Source organism: Sceloporus undulatus, chromosome 6 (genome assembly GCF_019175285.1).
Source record: "Sceloporus undulatus isolate JIND9_A2432 ecotype Alabama chromosome 6, SceUnd_v1.1, whole genome shotgun sequence".
NCBI classification, from domain to species: domain Eukaryota; kingdom Metazoa; phylum Chordata; class Lepidosauria; order Squamata; family Phrynosomatidae; genus Sceloporus; species Sceloporus undulatus.
Genome location: NC_056527.1, coordinates 102,551,742 through 102,570,020, shown reverse-complemented (window position 1 = coordinate 102,570,020; position 18,279 = coordinate 102,551,742). Strand labels below are relative to the sequence as shown.

At 41.1% G+C, this 18,279-nt stretch overlaps 1 protein-coding gene and 1 pseudogene across 1 annotated transcript; both read left to right on the top strand.

Annotated features, from left to right (window-relative positions):
* Positions 1–1,209: 1,209 nt before the first annotated feature.
* On the top strand, positions 1,210–18,046 carry LOC121933034 (serine protease 27-like). Its single transcript, XM_042472244.1, has 6 exons — positions 1,210–1,329; positions 9,868–9,894; positions 12,990–13,158; positions 13,710–13,981; positions 15,457–15,626; positions 17,217–18,046. The coding sequence occupies exons 1-6, from the start codon at positions 1,275–1,277 to the stop codon at positions 17,505–17,507; spliced, it is 984 nt and encodes a 327-aa protein (XP_042328178.1). The 5' UTR covers positions 1,210–1,274; the 3' UTR covers positions 17,508–18,046.
* On the top strand, positions 9,937–10,145 carry LOC121935819 (annotated as a pseudogene).
* Positions 18,047–18,279: the final 233 nt, after the last annotated feature.

Below are 18,279 nucleotides of genomic sequence, written 5' to 3'. Positions count from 1 at the left end.
CTACGGCAGAAAAAGTACAATGATGAATGTATTGAATTTGCATAATACAAATTAATAATATACATAGCTAGAATTTGCAGAATATGCAAATTAGATGCCTTGATATGAGGGACTGGAATACGACAGCCCTAGGGTGATCAAACATTTTCATCCCAGTTTCTGTCTCCTCCTGGTTTCCTCCTGTGTCTTTGTATTACGTCAGTTGCTGCAAACCTAGTTCAAAGTTTAAAAGTAGTTTGTACTCCATTAACTCAGCAGAGGAAAGAGGAGAGGAGACAGAATCTTGCAGGGGATTGAATTGGATGGCCATTGTGGTCTATGATTCTAGGTATTACAGTATCTATGTATCTATACTGGCAGTAGGTGTCCAATTGAATTGATTTTGATCTTGGCAGGTGTCATTTTGTTTTCTCAGAATTCTTTTGTAGGAGTTGTATAATGCTTCCCACCCAGAAGTTTGCTTACAATGATGAATGCTTCCCCTCAGCTGTAATGGCCCAGGACAACAATCTGGGATGTTTTAGAAAAATAAAATGCCAAGCCCACATCTACTTCAGCTGTTGGTGCTGAAGAAGGAGAAATTCCAGACGGACATGAATGTGAGTAGTGAAAATCAATGCATTTGTATTCAGTGTAGTCTCCCCCCCCCCCATTTCTTCTGAAATAAACATGCAGCCAGTAAGCCTCAGGATTTGTTTACAAGGAAAAGCAAGCTGGCAGGTACTGCATTTTTACTTCTAGGCCAACAGTGTGCAAACTATTTCCTCCTTCTTTGTCTTTCCTTGGCGAAAGGAGAAGAATGTGTTAAATATGCTCCCCTCTCTCCCTGATTAGATTTCAGTGTTATGCGTTTGCTTTCCTGGCTCTTGTTTGACTTTTCTCTTTGCTCATTAAAAAAGAAAAGAAAAGAAAATCTTTGCATTTGGAAAAAAATAGTAAATTTATTTCTTTCTATCTTGGAATTGCCCTTGATAAGTGGCTCTTATCTTGGTCCCTTTGCATTGTTCAAACTCATCAGAATGTCACAGCTAATTCTGACCTGGCTAGAAGGGGACAGACAGAAGGCCAACAGGGCGTGTTTCCTTGGGAAGGGGGAGAAAAACAGAAAGTGGCCTGGGTGGACAGACAGGTTGGTCCACATTCTCCCAAGGGGCTGCCAGGAAGTAGCTGCATGCTCAGTGTACTCTTAGGCACTGGAAGAAGCAAACCTGGAGGGTTACCAGTTTAAGATTGCCCTGCTTCCTTGGAGGTGAAGCAGAGGCAGTCTTGGCAGTATGAGAATCACCCTCTCTACCTTCTTGTACATCTCCATGCTTCCCTTGATACAGGGTAAGTAGCACTCTGTGTTTGTGTATGTATGTGTGTAGTGTTGGGTTATATTTTTGTGTGCCTTTTTGTTTTAAGATCCTGCCCCTCTGCATTAAAGCAATGAAGGTAATGATTCCCAAGCAATGAGCATAGGAACCTTGCCTCTTGGGCTCTTCTAGAAGAGCCAAGTTTTAATTTCACATCCAATGAAGTGGCAGTAGGGCATTTTGGCTTAAACTATGTGGCCTATCTCTCCCCTTTCCCACAATCACCAGCGTCACTATTTAAAAATACAACCAGTACCATAAAGCTGCATTTTATGGACATGTCTTGCTTCCACAAATGTATTCTACATGTTTTGGAAGGATGTTGACCATCTTGGGAGCAGAATCTAATGGTTAAAGCAAGATGGGTGGTTCTGCTACCAGCTGTGGAAATATATTGGGAAGATATATGACTATTTATGTTAATTCACCATAGATGAGTTACCCTTTTCTGTCATTATAGGATGGCAATTAAAGGGGTCTAAGAAAGTGTCCTCACTGTTTCCTGCTCCTGCATGGGCTTTTCTTTGCTGTCTGTGTGACCAAGGATTTAAGAAACTGTATATACTTGGTTATTTTGGAACAGAGCTCATAAAAGCTCCTTTGTTGGGACATGATGGCTGGGATGTTCTGGAAATTGTAGTCTACAAAAAGGAACTCTTGCAAGCTTTGCTCTGGGATGCGAACATATACATTCATTCCTGTGCATATGGGGAAAAAAGGTGATTCCCAGCTTTAGTTCCTAGCTGTGGAGAATGGGATTTAGAAGCCAGGCTGTCTGATGCAGGTTGGGGCTGGGGGTTGGCAGCAGACTTTTCTGAAGTTGAATGGAGTGCAGTGTACATCAGAGGTCTGCCAACTGGCCATTTGGTGACTGTTCAAGTTGGCCAAAGTGAAAGCAAGAGGAAACTATTTGGTTGGATGGATTCTCCCTCTGATTTCTTTCTTGCCAGAAATTATTTTGTGCAATTTGATGCATGCATGTGTCCCAAGAAAGTGAATGTCTGTGCATGAACAGGCCTTCAGCATGTAAAACTTCCTACCCAGGGCAGTCAGGTTATCTCCTTTGAAGCATTCTGTTGCTACTGGAAGTTGCTACTTTTCCAGCAGACCAATAATAATAATAATAATAATAATAATAATAATAATAATTTGAATGGGGCTTAATCATAGGCAGAATTTGCCTTACGCGGAACAGATCCCCCATGTAAGCTTAGGGTGCACACAGAGCAAATGATAAAACATCACACTATAAAATATTGAAATACTAAAATAATATACTAATACAGTGCACCCTCGTCTTACATGGGGGATCTGTTCCAGACCCCTTCGCATAAGGCAAATTCTGCCTATGATCAAGCCCCATTCAAATGAATGGGGCACACCCCCATGGCACGTGGCATGGCGCACGCCACAAGCGCATTCCCCATTCAGTATATTAGGGCTCGCCGTCTGCATGACCTTGAGTCCACATATGACAAGCCCACGTAGGATGTTGGCGAGCTGTATGCTAAAACCAAAAACAAACAAAATCCTCCTCAGTCACTTTCCATCTCAGCCACTCAGTCACTACATACCTTGGCCACTTTTAACTTTCAAGGCAAGGTTGTGTAGCCCTTCACTTTTATGTGGGTCATTGGGCTTCTGTGGAAATGTGGTGGGATGGGGAGGTTAGGTAGTCGATGTTAAATTTTTTAAAATAAGGGTGAAGAGTCTCCCCCCCCACACTTCCCCTGGGAGAAACAGGCTTAAATCTCTGCCCAACTGCTATTTCAAGTGGGGGCAGCAGATCTACCTGTTTTTTGGGCAGGATGTAATCAATGGGGGAGCCAACTTTAACCTACTCCCCTCCAATAATGTTACTGTACATGAATGGTGAAATGTAGAACCCTGGGGGTATTCTATCTGAGGAATGCAGTTGGGCTGCTGAGAACAGCTTACTAGGGGTGTGACGTAGATCTCCTGTATTGCAACTAGTTTGCCCTTAGGCCATGAGAAGTAGGTTGGGATCAGTGATCAGAGGTCATCAAGTAGTATGTTTGTGATTCTGCCTGGTTGCTTTCCGCCCATGAGCTAAACACACCCCACTCCTGTGGAAATCACTGTTCAAAGATGTATTCTGTTCAGGTCACTTACTCAGATTAATCTTCTTTCACCTGATGGGTCCATACTAAGACCTTCCCTGTAAATACAGGTGTTTGATTCTGCAAGCTAAGCTACTGGAAAAAAAAAAGATACTGAATATCCACCCACTGCCACACACTCTTTCATCTGACACAGTTTCTCTCAAAAACAACACTATTGAAGCCCATTGACTTTTTCAGCCCTTGGCCAATGTGTAGAATTTGTGAGCCTCTCAATGCTGTTGGATTGGGACTCCCATCAGTCTCAGACATTGTGGGCTTTTGGTCAGGGATGATGGATGTTGGAGTCCAGTGACATCTGGAGAATTTTCGGCCCATGAGCTTTCCACACTTGATCTGTGAAGTGGAGCAGAGAAATTGATCAGATTGCTTCTGGACTGTACCCCTTCGAACTGGAAGCTGGAGTTCACGATTGTACCAAAATGTCCTTGCATATGGAATGAGCTCATTACTGGGCAAAGTTATATCTTTGATGTCTTCTCAGCGCACTATTTTTCAACAAACAGAGGATCTGGAGGTGGCATTTTCTTTGCTGGAAGGAATGTGTGGAGGAACATTTAGTCCCATAAGCACCAACTTGTGGTTTGAGGTGATACAGTGTAATGGGTGAACAGATTTTGTCCCTCTCATAGAATACTAGGGCCTAAAGTCTAGTAATTGTGGGAGATTCAAGACAGACAAAACAGAAGTCCTTTACATAATATGTACTTAAGTTGGGTAATTCCCTACCACAAAATGTAGTTAAAAGACTGAAACCTACCAATTAGTCCCAATTAGAGTAGATTATTTGAACCAATTGTTGTGCGACAAGCAAACAATATGTAGATAAATCACACTAATGTAGGACTAACAATAGGATTTGTGTTCAAGTCATAAATCTGAATGGCTTGAAAAGGGGATCTTGTTGCTATGTGCCTTCAAGTTGTTTCTGACTTACGGAGACCCTAAGGCAAACCTAGCACAGGGTTTTCTTCTCAAGTTTCTTCAGAGGGGGATTGCCATTGCCATCCTCTGAGGCTGAGAGTGTGTGACTTGCCCAAGGTCACCCAGTGGGTTTCCATGGCTGATCTGGGATTCGAACCCTGGTCCCCAGAATAATAGAATCAAACAAACCTATTGAAAATAAGACTCTCACATATCCTCCAACATTTCACAGCTGAAATACAAGTCACATGCTATCAGCCTCAGGGAAAGGCAATGACAAACCTCCTCTGAACAAATCTTGCCATGAAAACTCCATGATAGGTTCCCATAAGTCAGAAACAATTTGAAGGCACTCAACAACAACAACAGGCGACTCTTGAGTCTTGTATAACATGAGTGTTACAAGCACTGCTGGCATCAGGATTAATCCATACTGAGTGCCTGATGAGGCTCATGCCTTAGTAAGTAGGGCTGCCATGTGGAAAACTGGACACAGTTCCTGTACTTTTAATGGTTGTATAGAAGAGGGAATTTCAGCAACCAGGTAGCGTGCAACAACTGCTGAGTTTCTGTCTTCTATGCAACCATTAAAGCAGTGGTTCCCAACCTCTGGGTTGGGACCCCTTTGGGGGTCGAACGACCCTTTCACGGGGTTGCCTAAGACCATCGGAAAACACATATTTGCATGTAGCAATGAAAATAATTGCATGGTTGGGGGTCACCACAATATGAGGAACTGTATGAAAGGGTTGCGGCTTTAGGAAGGTTGGGAACCACTGCATTAAAGGTACAGAAGCCCTCTTCCCTTTTCATTTTGGCAACCTATACCCTTATCTGGAGAGTTGGGAATACTATCAGACAGCTTCCTACAGCCCTAAAACTATTGCTGCATTCACACTGCAAAAATAATGTGTTTGACACCACTTTAACTGCCATGGCTCAAGGCTATGGAATTCTATGAGTGGTAGTTGTGGCACCATGCTCTGGTGTCAGTGGTAGAAACTATTGAGAGACAACTGTAGTAGCCTTTTCCCCAGACCCTAGGTGGGGGGGATAAGCCAATGCATGATGGAAATAGGCCACTTGCCTCCATGATCTCTACCATTGGTCAAAGCAGGGGAGGGCTCCACACAGCTCATAGTGGTGGGATGAAGCCTCCCTATATGAACTATGTGTTGCTGGTGCAACCCTAATATGTCTGTGAATTTTATGTCTGGGGAAGGGAAACATATGGACTCTTGTATTATAGATAACTGGGATAAATCCAGTTATCCAGACTTAGTCATACAGTGGTACCCCGGGTTACGAAATTAATTCGTTCCGCCGCCGCTTTCGTAACCCGAAAAGCATTCGCAAGCCGAAATGCCATAGGCGCTAATGGGGAAAAGCCGCGATTTCGTGCGAAAAAGCGCCGAAAAGCACCAAATTTTTTTTCGTAACCCGAAATAACCTTCGTAACCCGGAACAGTTTTTTTTAATGGATTTTTTTCGTAACCCGGAAATTTCGTAAGGCGGCGCATTCGTATCCCGGGGTACCACTGTACTTGAAGGAGACTCAGTGATACGAATGGCACTTATGTTAGTCATGGCTAAGTCAGTCAGACGTGGAAATCATGTGGTCCTCTAGATTGTGTTGAACTGCAATTCCCAGCATTGTAAATGATGATGAATGCTGGGAGTTGTAGCCCAACAACATTAGGAGGGCCACATGATTCCCAACTCTAACACAGTCATGACTAACTTAAGACCCACAGATTTCAACTATCTTACCTAAATATAACAAAATTAGGATCCACCCATTATGTTTTTCTAGAATATCTTTAAACCAAAACAACCATTGCCTTTTTGGCTCTTGAATCAAATGAAGACAGGCTTTGGAGAGAACATGAAGACTATACATAGCAGGCAGATTAGACCCCCCCCCCCAATGTTTAATTGTAGGTTTAGGCATAACTGCAATTCCGTTGGGAGATAATGCACCTGCTGTTTGTGAGAAGAATGTCTCAGCTAAGAAGAGTGCAATTAATTTGAACCAAAATCTCACAAGAGCAGACCTTAAGTATGTCGCAGGTATGCATGTTATCAGTAAGTTCTTTTTCCATTGTGTGTTCTAAGCTGTAGCCATACAAAGGTGCAGTTTGGAATCCACAAGTAGCTCCCAACTTTCCTGGGCTGGAAAAAAGGCAAGGGACACAAAATGCGTGACAACTCATTTAGCGTCCCCTTTCTCTGCCACAATCAAACAGATAGCTTCTGGAAATGTTATGGGTTACAGGGCCAAACTCAGCTCAACTGAAGTGTATTGAGTGTCACCTGTTTGAAACACATCCTGCTGAGCTGTGCTGCATATGTGCCACTGCCACTATTTCTTTGCTCTGAGCTCAGAATAAGTGGCAATTCAAAAACAATAACAAGGCAACCAGACAATCGATACACTAACAGTAGTCTATAGAAATAACGATCATATAACAATAAGATATACAATACCACTCTGAGAGCCAGTGTGGCGTAGTGGTTTGCATGTTGGACTATGACTCTGGAGACCAGAGTTTGATTCCTAGCTTGGCCATGAAACCCACTGGGTGACCTCTGGCAAGTCACACTCTCTCAGCCTCAGGGGAAGGCAATGGCAAATCTCCTCTGAGCAAATCTTGCCAAGAAAACCCCATGATAGGTTCACCTTAGGGTTGCCATAAATTGGAAATGACTTGAAGGCACACAGCAACTACAAAAAACAGTCCTGGTATAGCAGTGGTTTATAGAAATAACGATCATATAACAACAAGCTATATACTAGTTGCATGATTACAGAGCTGTACTGCATATAGCTTGTTGTTATATGTTCATTATTTTTATAGGCCACTGCTATACCAAGATTGTTATTGGTAGAATGAGGGGCCCAACCATGTGTTCATGACTGGGTGCTCATTCTGACTTCAGAGCAAAGCAAAACATGGCAGTGGTGGATGCATCAGGTGGCTCAGCAGGATGTGCATGCGAAGCAGCTCCAGGGCCAGGATATTCCAGGTTGGTGCTGACATTGGCTAGAAAGCCAATGACGAATGCTCCCTGAGCCTCATGCCACCCAAATCTAGCCCTCACTCTACCCCCTCCCCCCACTCCCCTGGGAGTTAATATTTGGTTTAGTTTATCCTCCTGGATCCTGTTTATACTTAACCATCCGGTTCTCCAACTTTGCCTCTGAAATCACTTTTTTCATGCTTCACTCAGGTGTCCTGGAAAATGAAGCTCAAAGCATTGAGTATCTCTCAATCAGAAAGTGTAGGAAGGAAAAACACCGTGTTTTGAATTCTACAACAAATATGTACCTTTATCTTCAGCATAATTGCTGAAGAAATGTTCAGGTTTTTCAGTGATTTTCTTAACACTACTCATACTGTATTGATGGGGTTGAGAAAAACCAACGTGGGCAAGGAGACCCCTTTTGTGGGGAGATTATCTGCCTCAGATCATCCATCACCTCTCCTCTAACTCTTCCTCCTCCTCCTCCTTTATATCTCCTTTAGTCAAGCTTTTTATATATATATATATATATATATATATATATATATATAAAATTAAAATAGAAAAGTTAAAAAGGTCAAACATAGGAAAGAACATACAAGAAAGTATTTTAACATGTAATTAATATAAAAGACGAATCACAATTTAAAACACTTCCAGTGAGATTATTTTAAATGCAGATGAGCACACTATAGAAAGCCTTTTCCTTAAAAACAGATTTTTTGATAGCTCTTTGTAATAATAATAATAATAATAATAATAATAATAATATAGTAAGGCCTCCGTCTGTTGATGATGGGACCATGGGCTCTCTCTCAGAAGGATGTTCTGGATTCTGGGATCAACCAATTTGAAAGTCCTGCTTATAAGAAAATTATGTGATGCTCCATGTTGTGGGTGGAGGATTTTGACAGCTCCCCTTCCTGGTGAAAGAAAATCTGATGTAGCCCCACTCCTGATATTGATGTGTACCACAGGCATGCCATACTTCTGTCCGTGTATCATGTCAATATCTCCCATCATCTATACATATAACCAGTGCATTTATGTACCATTGTAGAGCTCTTCCTTGTGATTAGGCCATGGTTTCACCTTGTGTATAACTATTCTATGTGCATGAACATGCACATGAAAGCCCCTTCATAAAGTATCTCATCTCTTCATAAAATACCAGATGAGGGGAAACAGAATACTTTGCCTGTCCCCAGAAATTCTTCCCATGCATTTTTAAGTAAGTGTTATTGTTTTTTATAGGGGCAGGGTCCTAAATCCCTTTATAGTCACAAAGATGTACAATAACAAAACATCCTTCCTTACATGTGAAGTTATTCAAAAAGCACCAGTATATGCTTAAACTGGCTCCTACTGTTTTTTAAAACTGAGTAGCCTTTGGTATAAATTCAATTGCTAATTCCAGCTAGATTTGACCTATTGAATCAACAGCTGAATAGTAAGTAAGTACTTATGTAAATCCTATTGATTCTATGGATCTACTCTAGATGGGGAAAACAAAAGGCCATTAGGTCATAGAACTCCCATTTGGCTGTGGATTGTTATCCAGGTTTTGCACTTTTTTCCTACCCAAAATTTCCCAGGACAAATGCAAGCAGGGGAATGGGGTATGAAGACACAAATCTGGGTTGTGAGGGTGGCGTGTTTGGGCCATGTGTTGTCTATGCCCTTTGAAATGCTGGATTGACTCAAACACAGGACAGGCATGTAGTTTTAAGCCTAAAACATATGCAGGTTGAGGGCTCTGAAGCTGTTGACCTCTCTCAGGCTGGATCTACACTGCAGAATGAATGCAGTTTGACACCAGTTTCACTTCCATAACTCAGTGCTTTGGAATTCTGGGATTTGTAGTTTTGTGAGGTATTTAGCTTTCTCTGTCAGAGAGCTCTGATGTCATAACTAATTACGAACCTCGGGATTCCATAGGATGCAGCCATGACAGTTAAAGCAGTGTCACACTGCATTAATTCTGCAGTGTGGTGGCAGCCTCTCCTGCCAATACATACTTCAGGGTCCTTTCCCTCTCACCACCACTCAGTCTTGGATCTGAAATTCCTATTGGAGGAAAATAACTATGGAGGTTCTGCACACTCTGCTTAACTACCACCTCTGCACTAACATTTTAAATCTGGTTAGGATGGATACAGGCCTGAGTGTGAAAAGAAGGGACCTAAAAAGGATACATATGCCCATTGGTAATAGGCTGTTTGACTTTTGAACAATTCAACAGTTGATAAACTCAAGCAGATTCAAAATTCCTTAATCAAATCAAGTCATTTACTACAATTATGACATAAATTTATTTATTTCTTTGTCCCAGGTCTTGATTCAGTTTTTTTAAATGGTTTTCTCTTAACTACAGACTAATTATATCTTTTGTTTCTCTCTCTTTTCTCCCTATTTCTTTCTAGGAGATACAAAGAAGGGCACACAGACAAGTAAGTAAACTTGTTTAGCCACATCACAACCCAGAAGGTGGCTTACTTACCTGGCAGGGGAGACACCATGATCACAAAGGTGGTTTTCCCAGGTTGAGGCTAATCCATTGGACCCAGTGAAATCACAGGAAAGACACTGGAAAACTCTTCTAGTCCTTTCCCCCCTCACAGCTGTCAGCTTCAGATAGCAGAAGACCACTAATGTTGAACAATGCTTTCATTTCTGGTGGCTGCTGTTGTTTCCACATCACTCAGGCAATGAATGCATTCTGAATCTTAGTCTGAGCTTTAAATGCTGTTGAACCCAGTCATTTAATTAGGTTTAGCATATTGGCTAGTTCTTTTCATGTTTGGGCTAAAATTCAAAATGGATTCACCATCTTACCGATGGAAGCCACCAATATCCACCATTTCTCAGCCACTCATCCAAACTGGCACAGCAGCACCTTCTAGGGATGGATGAGAACTTTTCTTCTTTCTTGAGAAGAATTTTGAGTCCAAATATAAAATATTCAGGTTGGGAAAAAATTGAAAAATGAATGTGGGTGAATAATATTAATAGGTTTATCCACCAAGGCTCTGGATTCAGAGTAGATTCAGAGTGTTAACTCTTAAAATCTGGGTTTGAAGCCCAATTTATTGAATCATATTTGTGCTCCTGAATTAAGATTGCTGGGTTTTTTTCCCCCCTCGAGAGGTTCCTTATTTTTAACCCCTATGAGCAAGGCGTAACATGGTATTCTCCATGCCATGGATAGTTGGGTTTATTGAATTTGGCTGGTATAGATAAGGGAAAATCTCATTTTTAGTGCTTTTTTTTTTTTTTTTAAAAAAGGTATCAACATTTGCAAACTTAATAGTTATTATTTGGAAGGAAAAATAACTTATTTATTATTTATTAAAATGATTTATCACCTCTCAGTGCATTAGCAACCACTAGCTTAAGGGTGAAAAAAAAATCAAATGCAGAAGAAAGTAACATTGACAGACTTCCCCAGCCTTGAATTTAGCATCTCTGCACCAAACTGAAGCACCAAATTGTTTGCAAGCAAATTGCAAATGGGTATTTCCCAGATCAGAGAGTGGGAGAGTTCAAAAGGCTTGGTGTTTTTTTGTAGCCAGCTCTTGCAGATCAGTAGGAATTGACCTGGTTCATGTTCTCAGTTTCTCCCTATATTTACTCTGTGGTTCAATATTGTATTCTTACTGGATTAGATCCAGAGAGAGGAGCATGCAGCCTTGCTGGCAAAAGTGGACTTCTCATGTCCTTCTCTAAATGGCAGCCCTTCTAGTCCCCTCAAAATGTAACACAGAGGGTCAGAAAACCTCTTGAACAGGGTGAACTGTGATGTGTGTAGGAGGAAGGTACACCTTCAATTGAGGCAATGGGACCTTCTACAAGGACAGTCCTCCTGTCCACAGATCCTTGTTCCAGCACACTGTTTATAATCCATGTTATAACCATCTTGCATGATTTGCATGCATGATTTATCCTCTTAATGAATTAGTTTCTTTCCTGCCTTTCTCCTGGCATGGAACCAAAAGAAGCCTGAAACAAATTAAAACAATGTACAGATAAAATCATGTTAATACAAAAGTTGAGAAACATTTAAATAAACAAGCACTGAGTTAAAATTAAATGCTTGAAAACTGTTTTAAAACATAGTAGAAAAATACAAATATAGCACACCCCATTAAAAGATTCTCCTGCAACATTGAGTTAAGATAGCCACAGGCCTGCCTAAGTAAAGAGGGTTTTGCCTGTCAGCAGCCTCTCCTGAAGATCTTAAAACTCATGCAGGGAGATATGGTCTTTCATATAGAGAAATATGGCCTTTCATACTGGGAGATACAGCCTTGCCTTATCTAGAAAATAACATTAAAATGCATAGACATGATAGCAATCACTCATGTACATGAATGATCAGTGGTGCTGTATTTCCCCACTTAAATATAGGAGAAAAATGCTCATATAGTGCTGGTTGCTCCAGTCCCCCCCTCCATAGAAAAATGGGTTATTTCTATGTTTGTGTGAATGGTTAAGTAGATAGTTCATGACACATGCAGTTCTCTCTCCCATGCCTGGTCTGCCAAGTAGTGGTGGCTGGTAGGTTCCATGCTTTGGTGAGATGAATGTACTCTGGGTTTTAATTTAAAGTTTAATGGAGTTGTCCATGATGCTGAATTCTGCCCCCTGATATAGGTTCATCACAGTGGATAGTTCCTAAGATCTATAGTGGATTCATAGCTTCATGAACATGGGAGCCACTAGCTAGCCACTGCTGACTTCATGTGGTAGCTTGCATAGTCTATCACCCAGGGTGCAACTACATTGTAGAAACAATGCAGTTTGAGACCACTTTAACTGCCATTGTTCCATTCTACAGAATCCTGGGATTTTTAGTTTTGTGAGACACCAGCATTCTTTGGCAGAGATGGCTAAAGACCTTTTAAAACTATAAATCCCGGGGTTCCATAGGATGGAGCTACAGCACTTACAGTGGTATCAAAGTCCATTATTTCTACATGATAGATGCACTCTGGAGTCTGGTGGGCAAGAAGAGGGAGCAAAAGGCACAAGCTCCTGTCTTTGGCACCTCTTTCACCATTGTTTGGAATAATGACGAAGAGCAAGAGGTGGGCTTTTAAGCAGTTCTTACTGTTTTCTGCATCCAGGTGAAGATCTTTTGTTTCCAGTAGGACTTCAAGAGTTGATTTTAATTTTAAGGGAAATAGGCCAAGTATAATGTGCATGTATCTTTATTTGTTTTTTTAATTTCATTTTAACTGGGTTTTAATTTCATATTTTGATCATTTAATTGCTTTTTAATTTTTGTGTGGCATGAAATTTAAACATGTTTGTTTTAACTGTAGTAAGCTGCTTTGAGTCCTGATCTGGGCAAAAGGCAGGATGTTATTATTACTGTTTTTCCTCCTCCTCCTAATAGACAATAACAATAATAAATCTCTTCATATGGCAAATTTACTCCTTCCTAGCAAAGAAGAAAAACCATGAAATTGCAGGAGAGATCTTTGGTGTTCTGGGAAATTCTATGATCTTGTTCCTTCCCTTACACACATACCTATTTTGTCAGCTTGTGGCCAGGTGAAAACAAAGAGCAAAAACCGTATCGTTGGGGGAGAGGATGCCTCGCGAGGTGCCTGGCCGTGGCAAGTGAGCCTCCAATACAAGGGGAAGCATGCCTGTGGGGGAACCCTCATCAGTGCCGAATGGGTTCTGACTGCAGCCCACTGTTTCCCAAGGTAAGTCATGAAGAGAAGGATCCTCAAATAAGTATCTGAGAGAAGAAGGAAAATGGCTGATTTTTTTTTTTTTTTGGAAAAAAACCCCCTCGGAGGAAGGGTTCTAGCTAGCTATAGAGAGCCTGGGGAGGACTACTCTGCCCCCCAAAGCATATTAGAGCTCCTTCCCTACAAACTGAGTAATTATTTAAAAAATGTTGTTATACCTTGTAGAGGAATAATCAGGGTGAAACATCTGGAAAACCAAGTTTCTGAAAGAATGGAATGGACTAGAATAGCTGAACAGGGAGCACACCATACTGCATAATATTGAGGAAATGACTGTATTGCACATCAGACCTTGTTGCCATTGTTATTATTTGTCATCAAGTAGGCTTTGATATACAGCAGTGACATGAGTGAGAAACCCCCATGAACCCTGGTCATCAGGTTTTGTGAACTCAGGCCTGTGGCCTCTTAGATTGAATCAATCCATCTGTACAGGATCTCCTACAATATATGTTTATACCACTCTTCCCAAGTCTTGATTCTTGTTTTTTTTCTTCCCACAGCAAGGCAATACTCTCTGAATACCAAGTAAATTTAGGAAACTACCAGCTTGTGAAGCCAGAACCGAATGCGCTGTGGGTGAAGGTTTCCCGGGTGATTGCACATGAGGACTATGCTGGGGATGGGACCAGTGGTGATATAGCCCTAGCTCAGTTGGAACGTCCGATCCGCTTCACTGAAAGTATCCTACCAGCTTGTCTCCCAGATGCTACAGTCTGGTTTAGGGGTGGCACCTTTTGCTGGGTGACAGGATGGGGAGCCCCAGTATATGGAGGTGAGGAGAAGTTGTTAGGCAAGCCATTAGACCACAGGCTTTTACCAACATTTATGGTGGAACTGTAGTGAAGTGTCTAAATTTTGGGATGCAGTTTTTTCTGTAATAAATAATATCACTGATCAGCAGACTCCAGAACTGGCTCTTCTAGACTTTTTGCAAGAATATAATGCAAAGGTTTATCACAAACCCTTAATTGGTTGTTTATTAGTAGTGCCAGATTGGTCATCACAAGATTTTGGAAAGAGTTAAAGGGACTATGTGTGACGACATAGTATGATATGATATTGCAACTAGCTCTGACTGAAAAATTAACTAAAATCAAATAACCAAAGGAAAGAAAGAAAAACACAATTTCATGGTGAATTGGAAGTGTTTTGTTGAATACATAGGGAAAAGGCCTAAGATAACATCAGTCTCCCAAAGGAATGTAAGGGGCAAAACACGCTGCCTAAAAACGCTGGATTGGGGCTGCCATGGAGCAGGGCACCACAGCCCCAATCCAGCTATTTGCGGGTGCAAAAGAAAGTGGCAGAAAGCTAGTTTTTCCACTGCCACCACAGCTTTGCGGTGTTCCTGTGGTATGTGGTGTCCAAACGGCATACTGCTGGAGCACCGTAAAACTGTTGCTGTATAAATGTCTGGCCAGCTTCACAGTGGCTTCCTGCTAGCTTGGGATGTGCATCATGCATATGGCATGCTCCCAAACCACTGGGAAGCCGGCTTTTTTTGCTGGTCTGTTCCAGTCCTTAATCTTTTTGGCTGACCGTATAAAGAAATTTTTAACATCTTTTATTTTGGTACTGTAATTGTGTACTGTAGCTTAACTGAAAAGTAATTTTGCATACCATAGAGAAGGAAAGGATATCAATGACAATGTTAGAATATAAAATTAATAAAAAAATAATTTGGGCTATAATCAGATTTGGTAGCAAGAGCTTCTCTGAACATCTGCACTCAAACTGAAGGTTTGGCAGCATAGAACTTGATTTAGCTATGAACTTGACTTAGGTATAAAGCATACACAGAAAAATCAGCTGCATAACAATGAAAGAACAGAATGTGATATTACAGTGGTGCTACACAGATGGCAGCCTCTCATTATGTCATTTAGCTTGATATGATAAGCAGCAACTACACTTGCACAGATGTATGCCATTCAAATAAAAAACACCAAATATAACAAATAAGGAATATATATATATATATATATCATATTCACACACTTCTTACACACACACACACACACACACACACACAAACAGTACACATACCTTTCAAGACAGTGTTCTCTCCCTGAAACTCCCCTCTCTCCCTGAGAACCAGGGTGGCCAGGCCTTGAGATCTTAGTGAGGAGGATATTTCTTGAGGTGGAAGGAGAAGAATTTGCATCCCTCCTCTTATAATATTCTCCTTATTCTACATTGCTTGATTTCTTATTTCTACTCTTTCTTTCCTGTCATTTTTGCTTTAAGCATCCCTTGGTGGTCCAAAAACATTGCAACAGATTAAGCTGCCTTTGATAGACACGCTGCACTGTGATGCCTTGTACCATATTGGTACAAGTATTAGCCCCAGTACTCGAGAAATCCAGGATGATATGATCTGCGCTGGCTACGCTACAGGAAAGAAAGACGCTTGTTTGGTAAGTGAGGAGTCAACTGTCTTTCTCCTAGGAGGCTGTGGGGTTTTGGGAGTTGTAGTTCAATACATTTGGAGGGCACCAGGATGGAAAGGCTGGTCTACAGAGTAAAACACTATTGATGATGCAGGGAATATTCAGGCAGGGTTAATGGAAGGGCAGTTGCTGGGAAATCTGGGGTTGTGGGATGGGTAATGCTTTATCTTCTGAAATCCTGGGAATACTACTACTATTACTACTACTACTCATCCTTATCCTCCTCCTCCTCATGCCCCCCCCCAAAACTGAGGACAGAAAATGGCTCACAATTTAAAACAATACAGTTAAAAAGATACAAAGATGAAGCATTAAAATTGAATTAAACCATTTACACTGCTAAAATATTTAACATTTCAGTAAAAAAATGAAATGCCACTTGAAAGATAAAAAAACTCTTTAAAAAGTTCAGCAAATAGCCAGGACTTGAGCATTATAGGTCATAACCATACCTTCCAACTGTCTTAATTTGACAAAAGTCCCAATCAATCTTCTTTTGTCCCAATTTAAAATGTCTTGGTTTCTCCCTCCTTTTCCTATTTCCCCTCTTGATCCTCAGCTTACTTTTATTACTGTAAACTGAGTTCAAGGTGCAAAATTAATTTGAACTCAACTCAGTAACAGGGAGGGGAGGGGCAGGGAGAGGCAGAATCTTTCCAGTAGACTTAGACAAAAGCAAACTGTTACAAGGTCTCCTATCTTGTGTATTCTTCCTCATTAATAACTTTCACCATCCTGACTATACTTTTAATGTTGCTTGGCCACATGTGTCCTGGCTTTCATCAATAAAATGTTGGAGGGTATGAAATGGCAGAGTAACAAAAGGTAACTAAAGCTTATCGTGAGTCCATTCCCAGTAACAAAGATGCACCTTTACTTTGTTTACCTGCTTCTGTTTATATATTGAAATATTTACATCTACCCTATGTCCATAGATTTCAGGATGATGTATAATAAAATTATAGAATCCTTTGGGTATATATGCCTACTTGGATTGATAGGAAATGGCAGCCATTTGCTGCTGAAACTCCAACGAGAAATGTTGCTACTGCTGCTGATAGGACTACACAATGCATAGCAGCTGTAGTGAAAGACGTGGAGTGCTGTTTTGAGGAAACCTTCCCTCTCTTCTGTTTATTGACATTGTTCTGACACATGCTGGTGCTGCTGCTGCTGTTTTTGTTGTGTATCTTCAAGCCACACATTGTCAGAGAAAAATTCCCATGATTTCAATGTACTTTTTGTCAGGTGAAAATGAAAGGGAACCAAGGAGATGGATTTATATGAGGAGGGATATCTTTACAGTGCTTGGATGGTTGGATGAAGCTGGGCATAACACAGATTAGGACTACATTTTAATTCTGTTGCTTTATTTCTGTTACTTAATAATGTTTTGATTTTAATTTTGTGTCTTTTTATCTATATGTGTTTTATTCTATTTTCTGCTTTTTTGTAAACTGCCTTGAAAAGCAAGATATAAATAAAATGATGGAGGGAGGGAGGCAATATGTGGCCTGGAATACTGTGGTCTCTCACTACTTTCATTTTTCAACCTAGGGTGACTCTGGAGGTCCCTTGGTTTGCCAAGACAGTGGTGCTTGGTATGTGGCAGGTGTTGTGAGCTGGGGTGACATGTGTGCCCTGCCCAACCGCCCAGGTGTCTACACTCTTGTCAACTACTATGAGAACTGGATAAAGAAACACCACCCCAGAGCCCAATTTGGCCTCGTGAACATCACCTACTACCAAGTGACACCGTCTGCCTCTGCCTCTGGCCTAATCCACCAAAATTTCCAGTTATTTCTTCTGCTGACAGTCACCTGCTTCATTGGGACCCTTCTGACATAGAAGGGTAATAGGATGGTCAAATGTTTACCTGTTGGAGATAATGCATTATGGAATGAAAGACTCTTTCTAGTACCTTCCATTACAAATTGGTCTGAAGATTATTGGTAATGCAGTGGCTTCTGCTGCTTTATCATACATCCTAGTTGACATCTTAGAAGCCTAGTTCTTTCTGAACTGATAGATTTTGGAAAATTCCAGAAAGTTCTATGTTTTGTCATCACTATCATCATTGTCGTCATCATTATCACAGTCATCTCAACATGGGGTTTTATGGACCCACAGCCTCATTGGAGGTAAGGCTATGAAGAATTTTTATCCACAAAGGAGCAGGACTTCTTCATTTCAAAAACTGCTTTACATCTCTTCCCCTGCCTCCCCTGAATTATCCCTCCTATTGGAAAAATGGGGCTCTTGCATTGTGCTCCAAATGGTGCTATTTATGTAAACTAGTGAATATATGCATATTTGCACAATATATGTTGACTGTAGATTTTCTCTATCAATAGCTGAATTCATACATGGTTGAGGGTAACATAAGATTTCTGTAACACTTGGCTACACACAGTACTCACTATTGTGCTATGACTGCACACCCCATGGCCATTCTGTTGCTGGTGAAGAGTGTGAGAAGAAACATTTCACTATGTACCCATAACCAGACACAGAATGAAGACATCTTCTACTGACATCCATTGATGACATCGGTTTGTACTTGGCCATGGGAAAATAGCCAGACACTTCTCTGATCCCTTCCATTCCCCACCAGCAACAG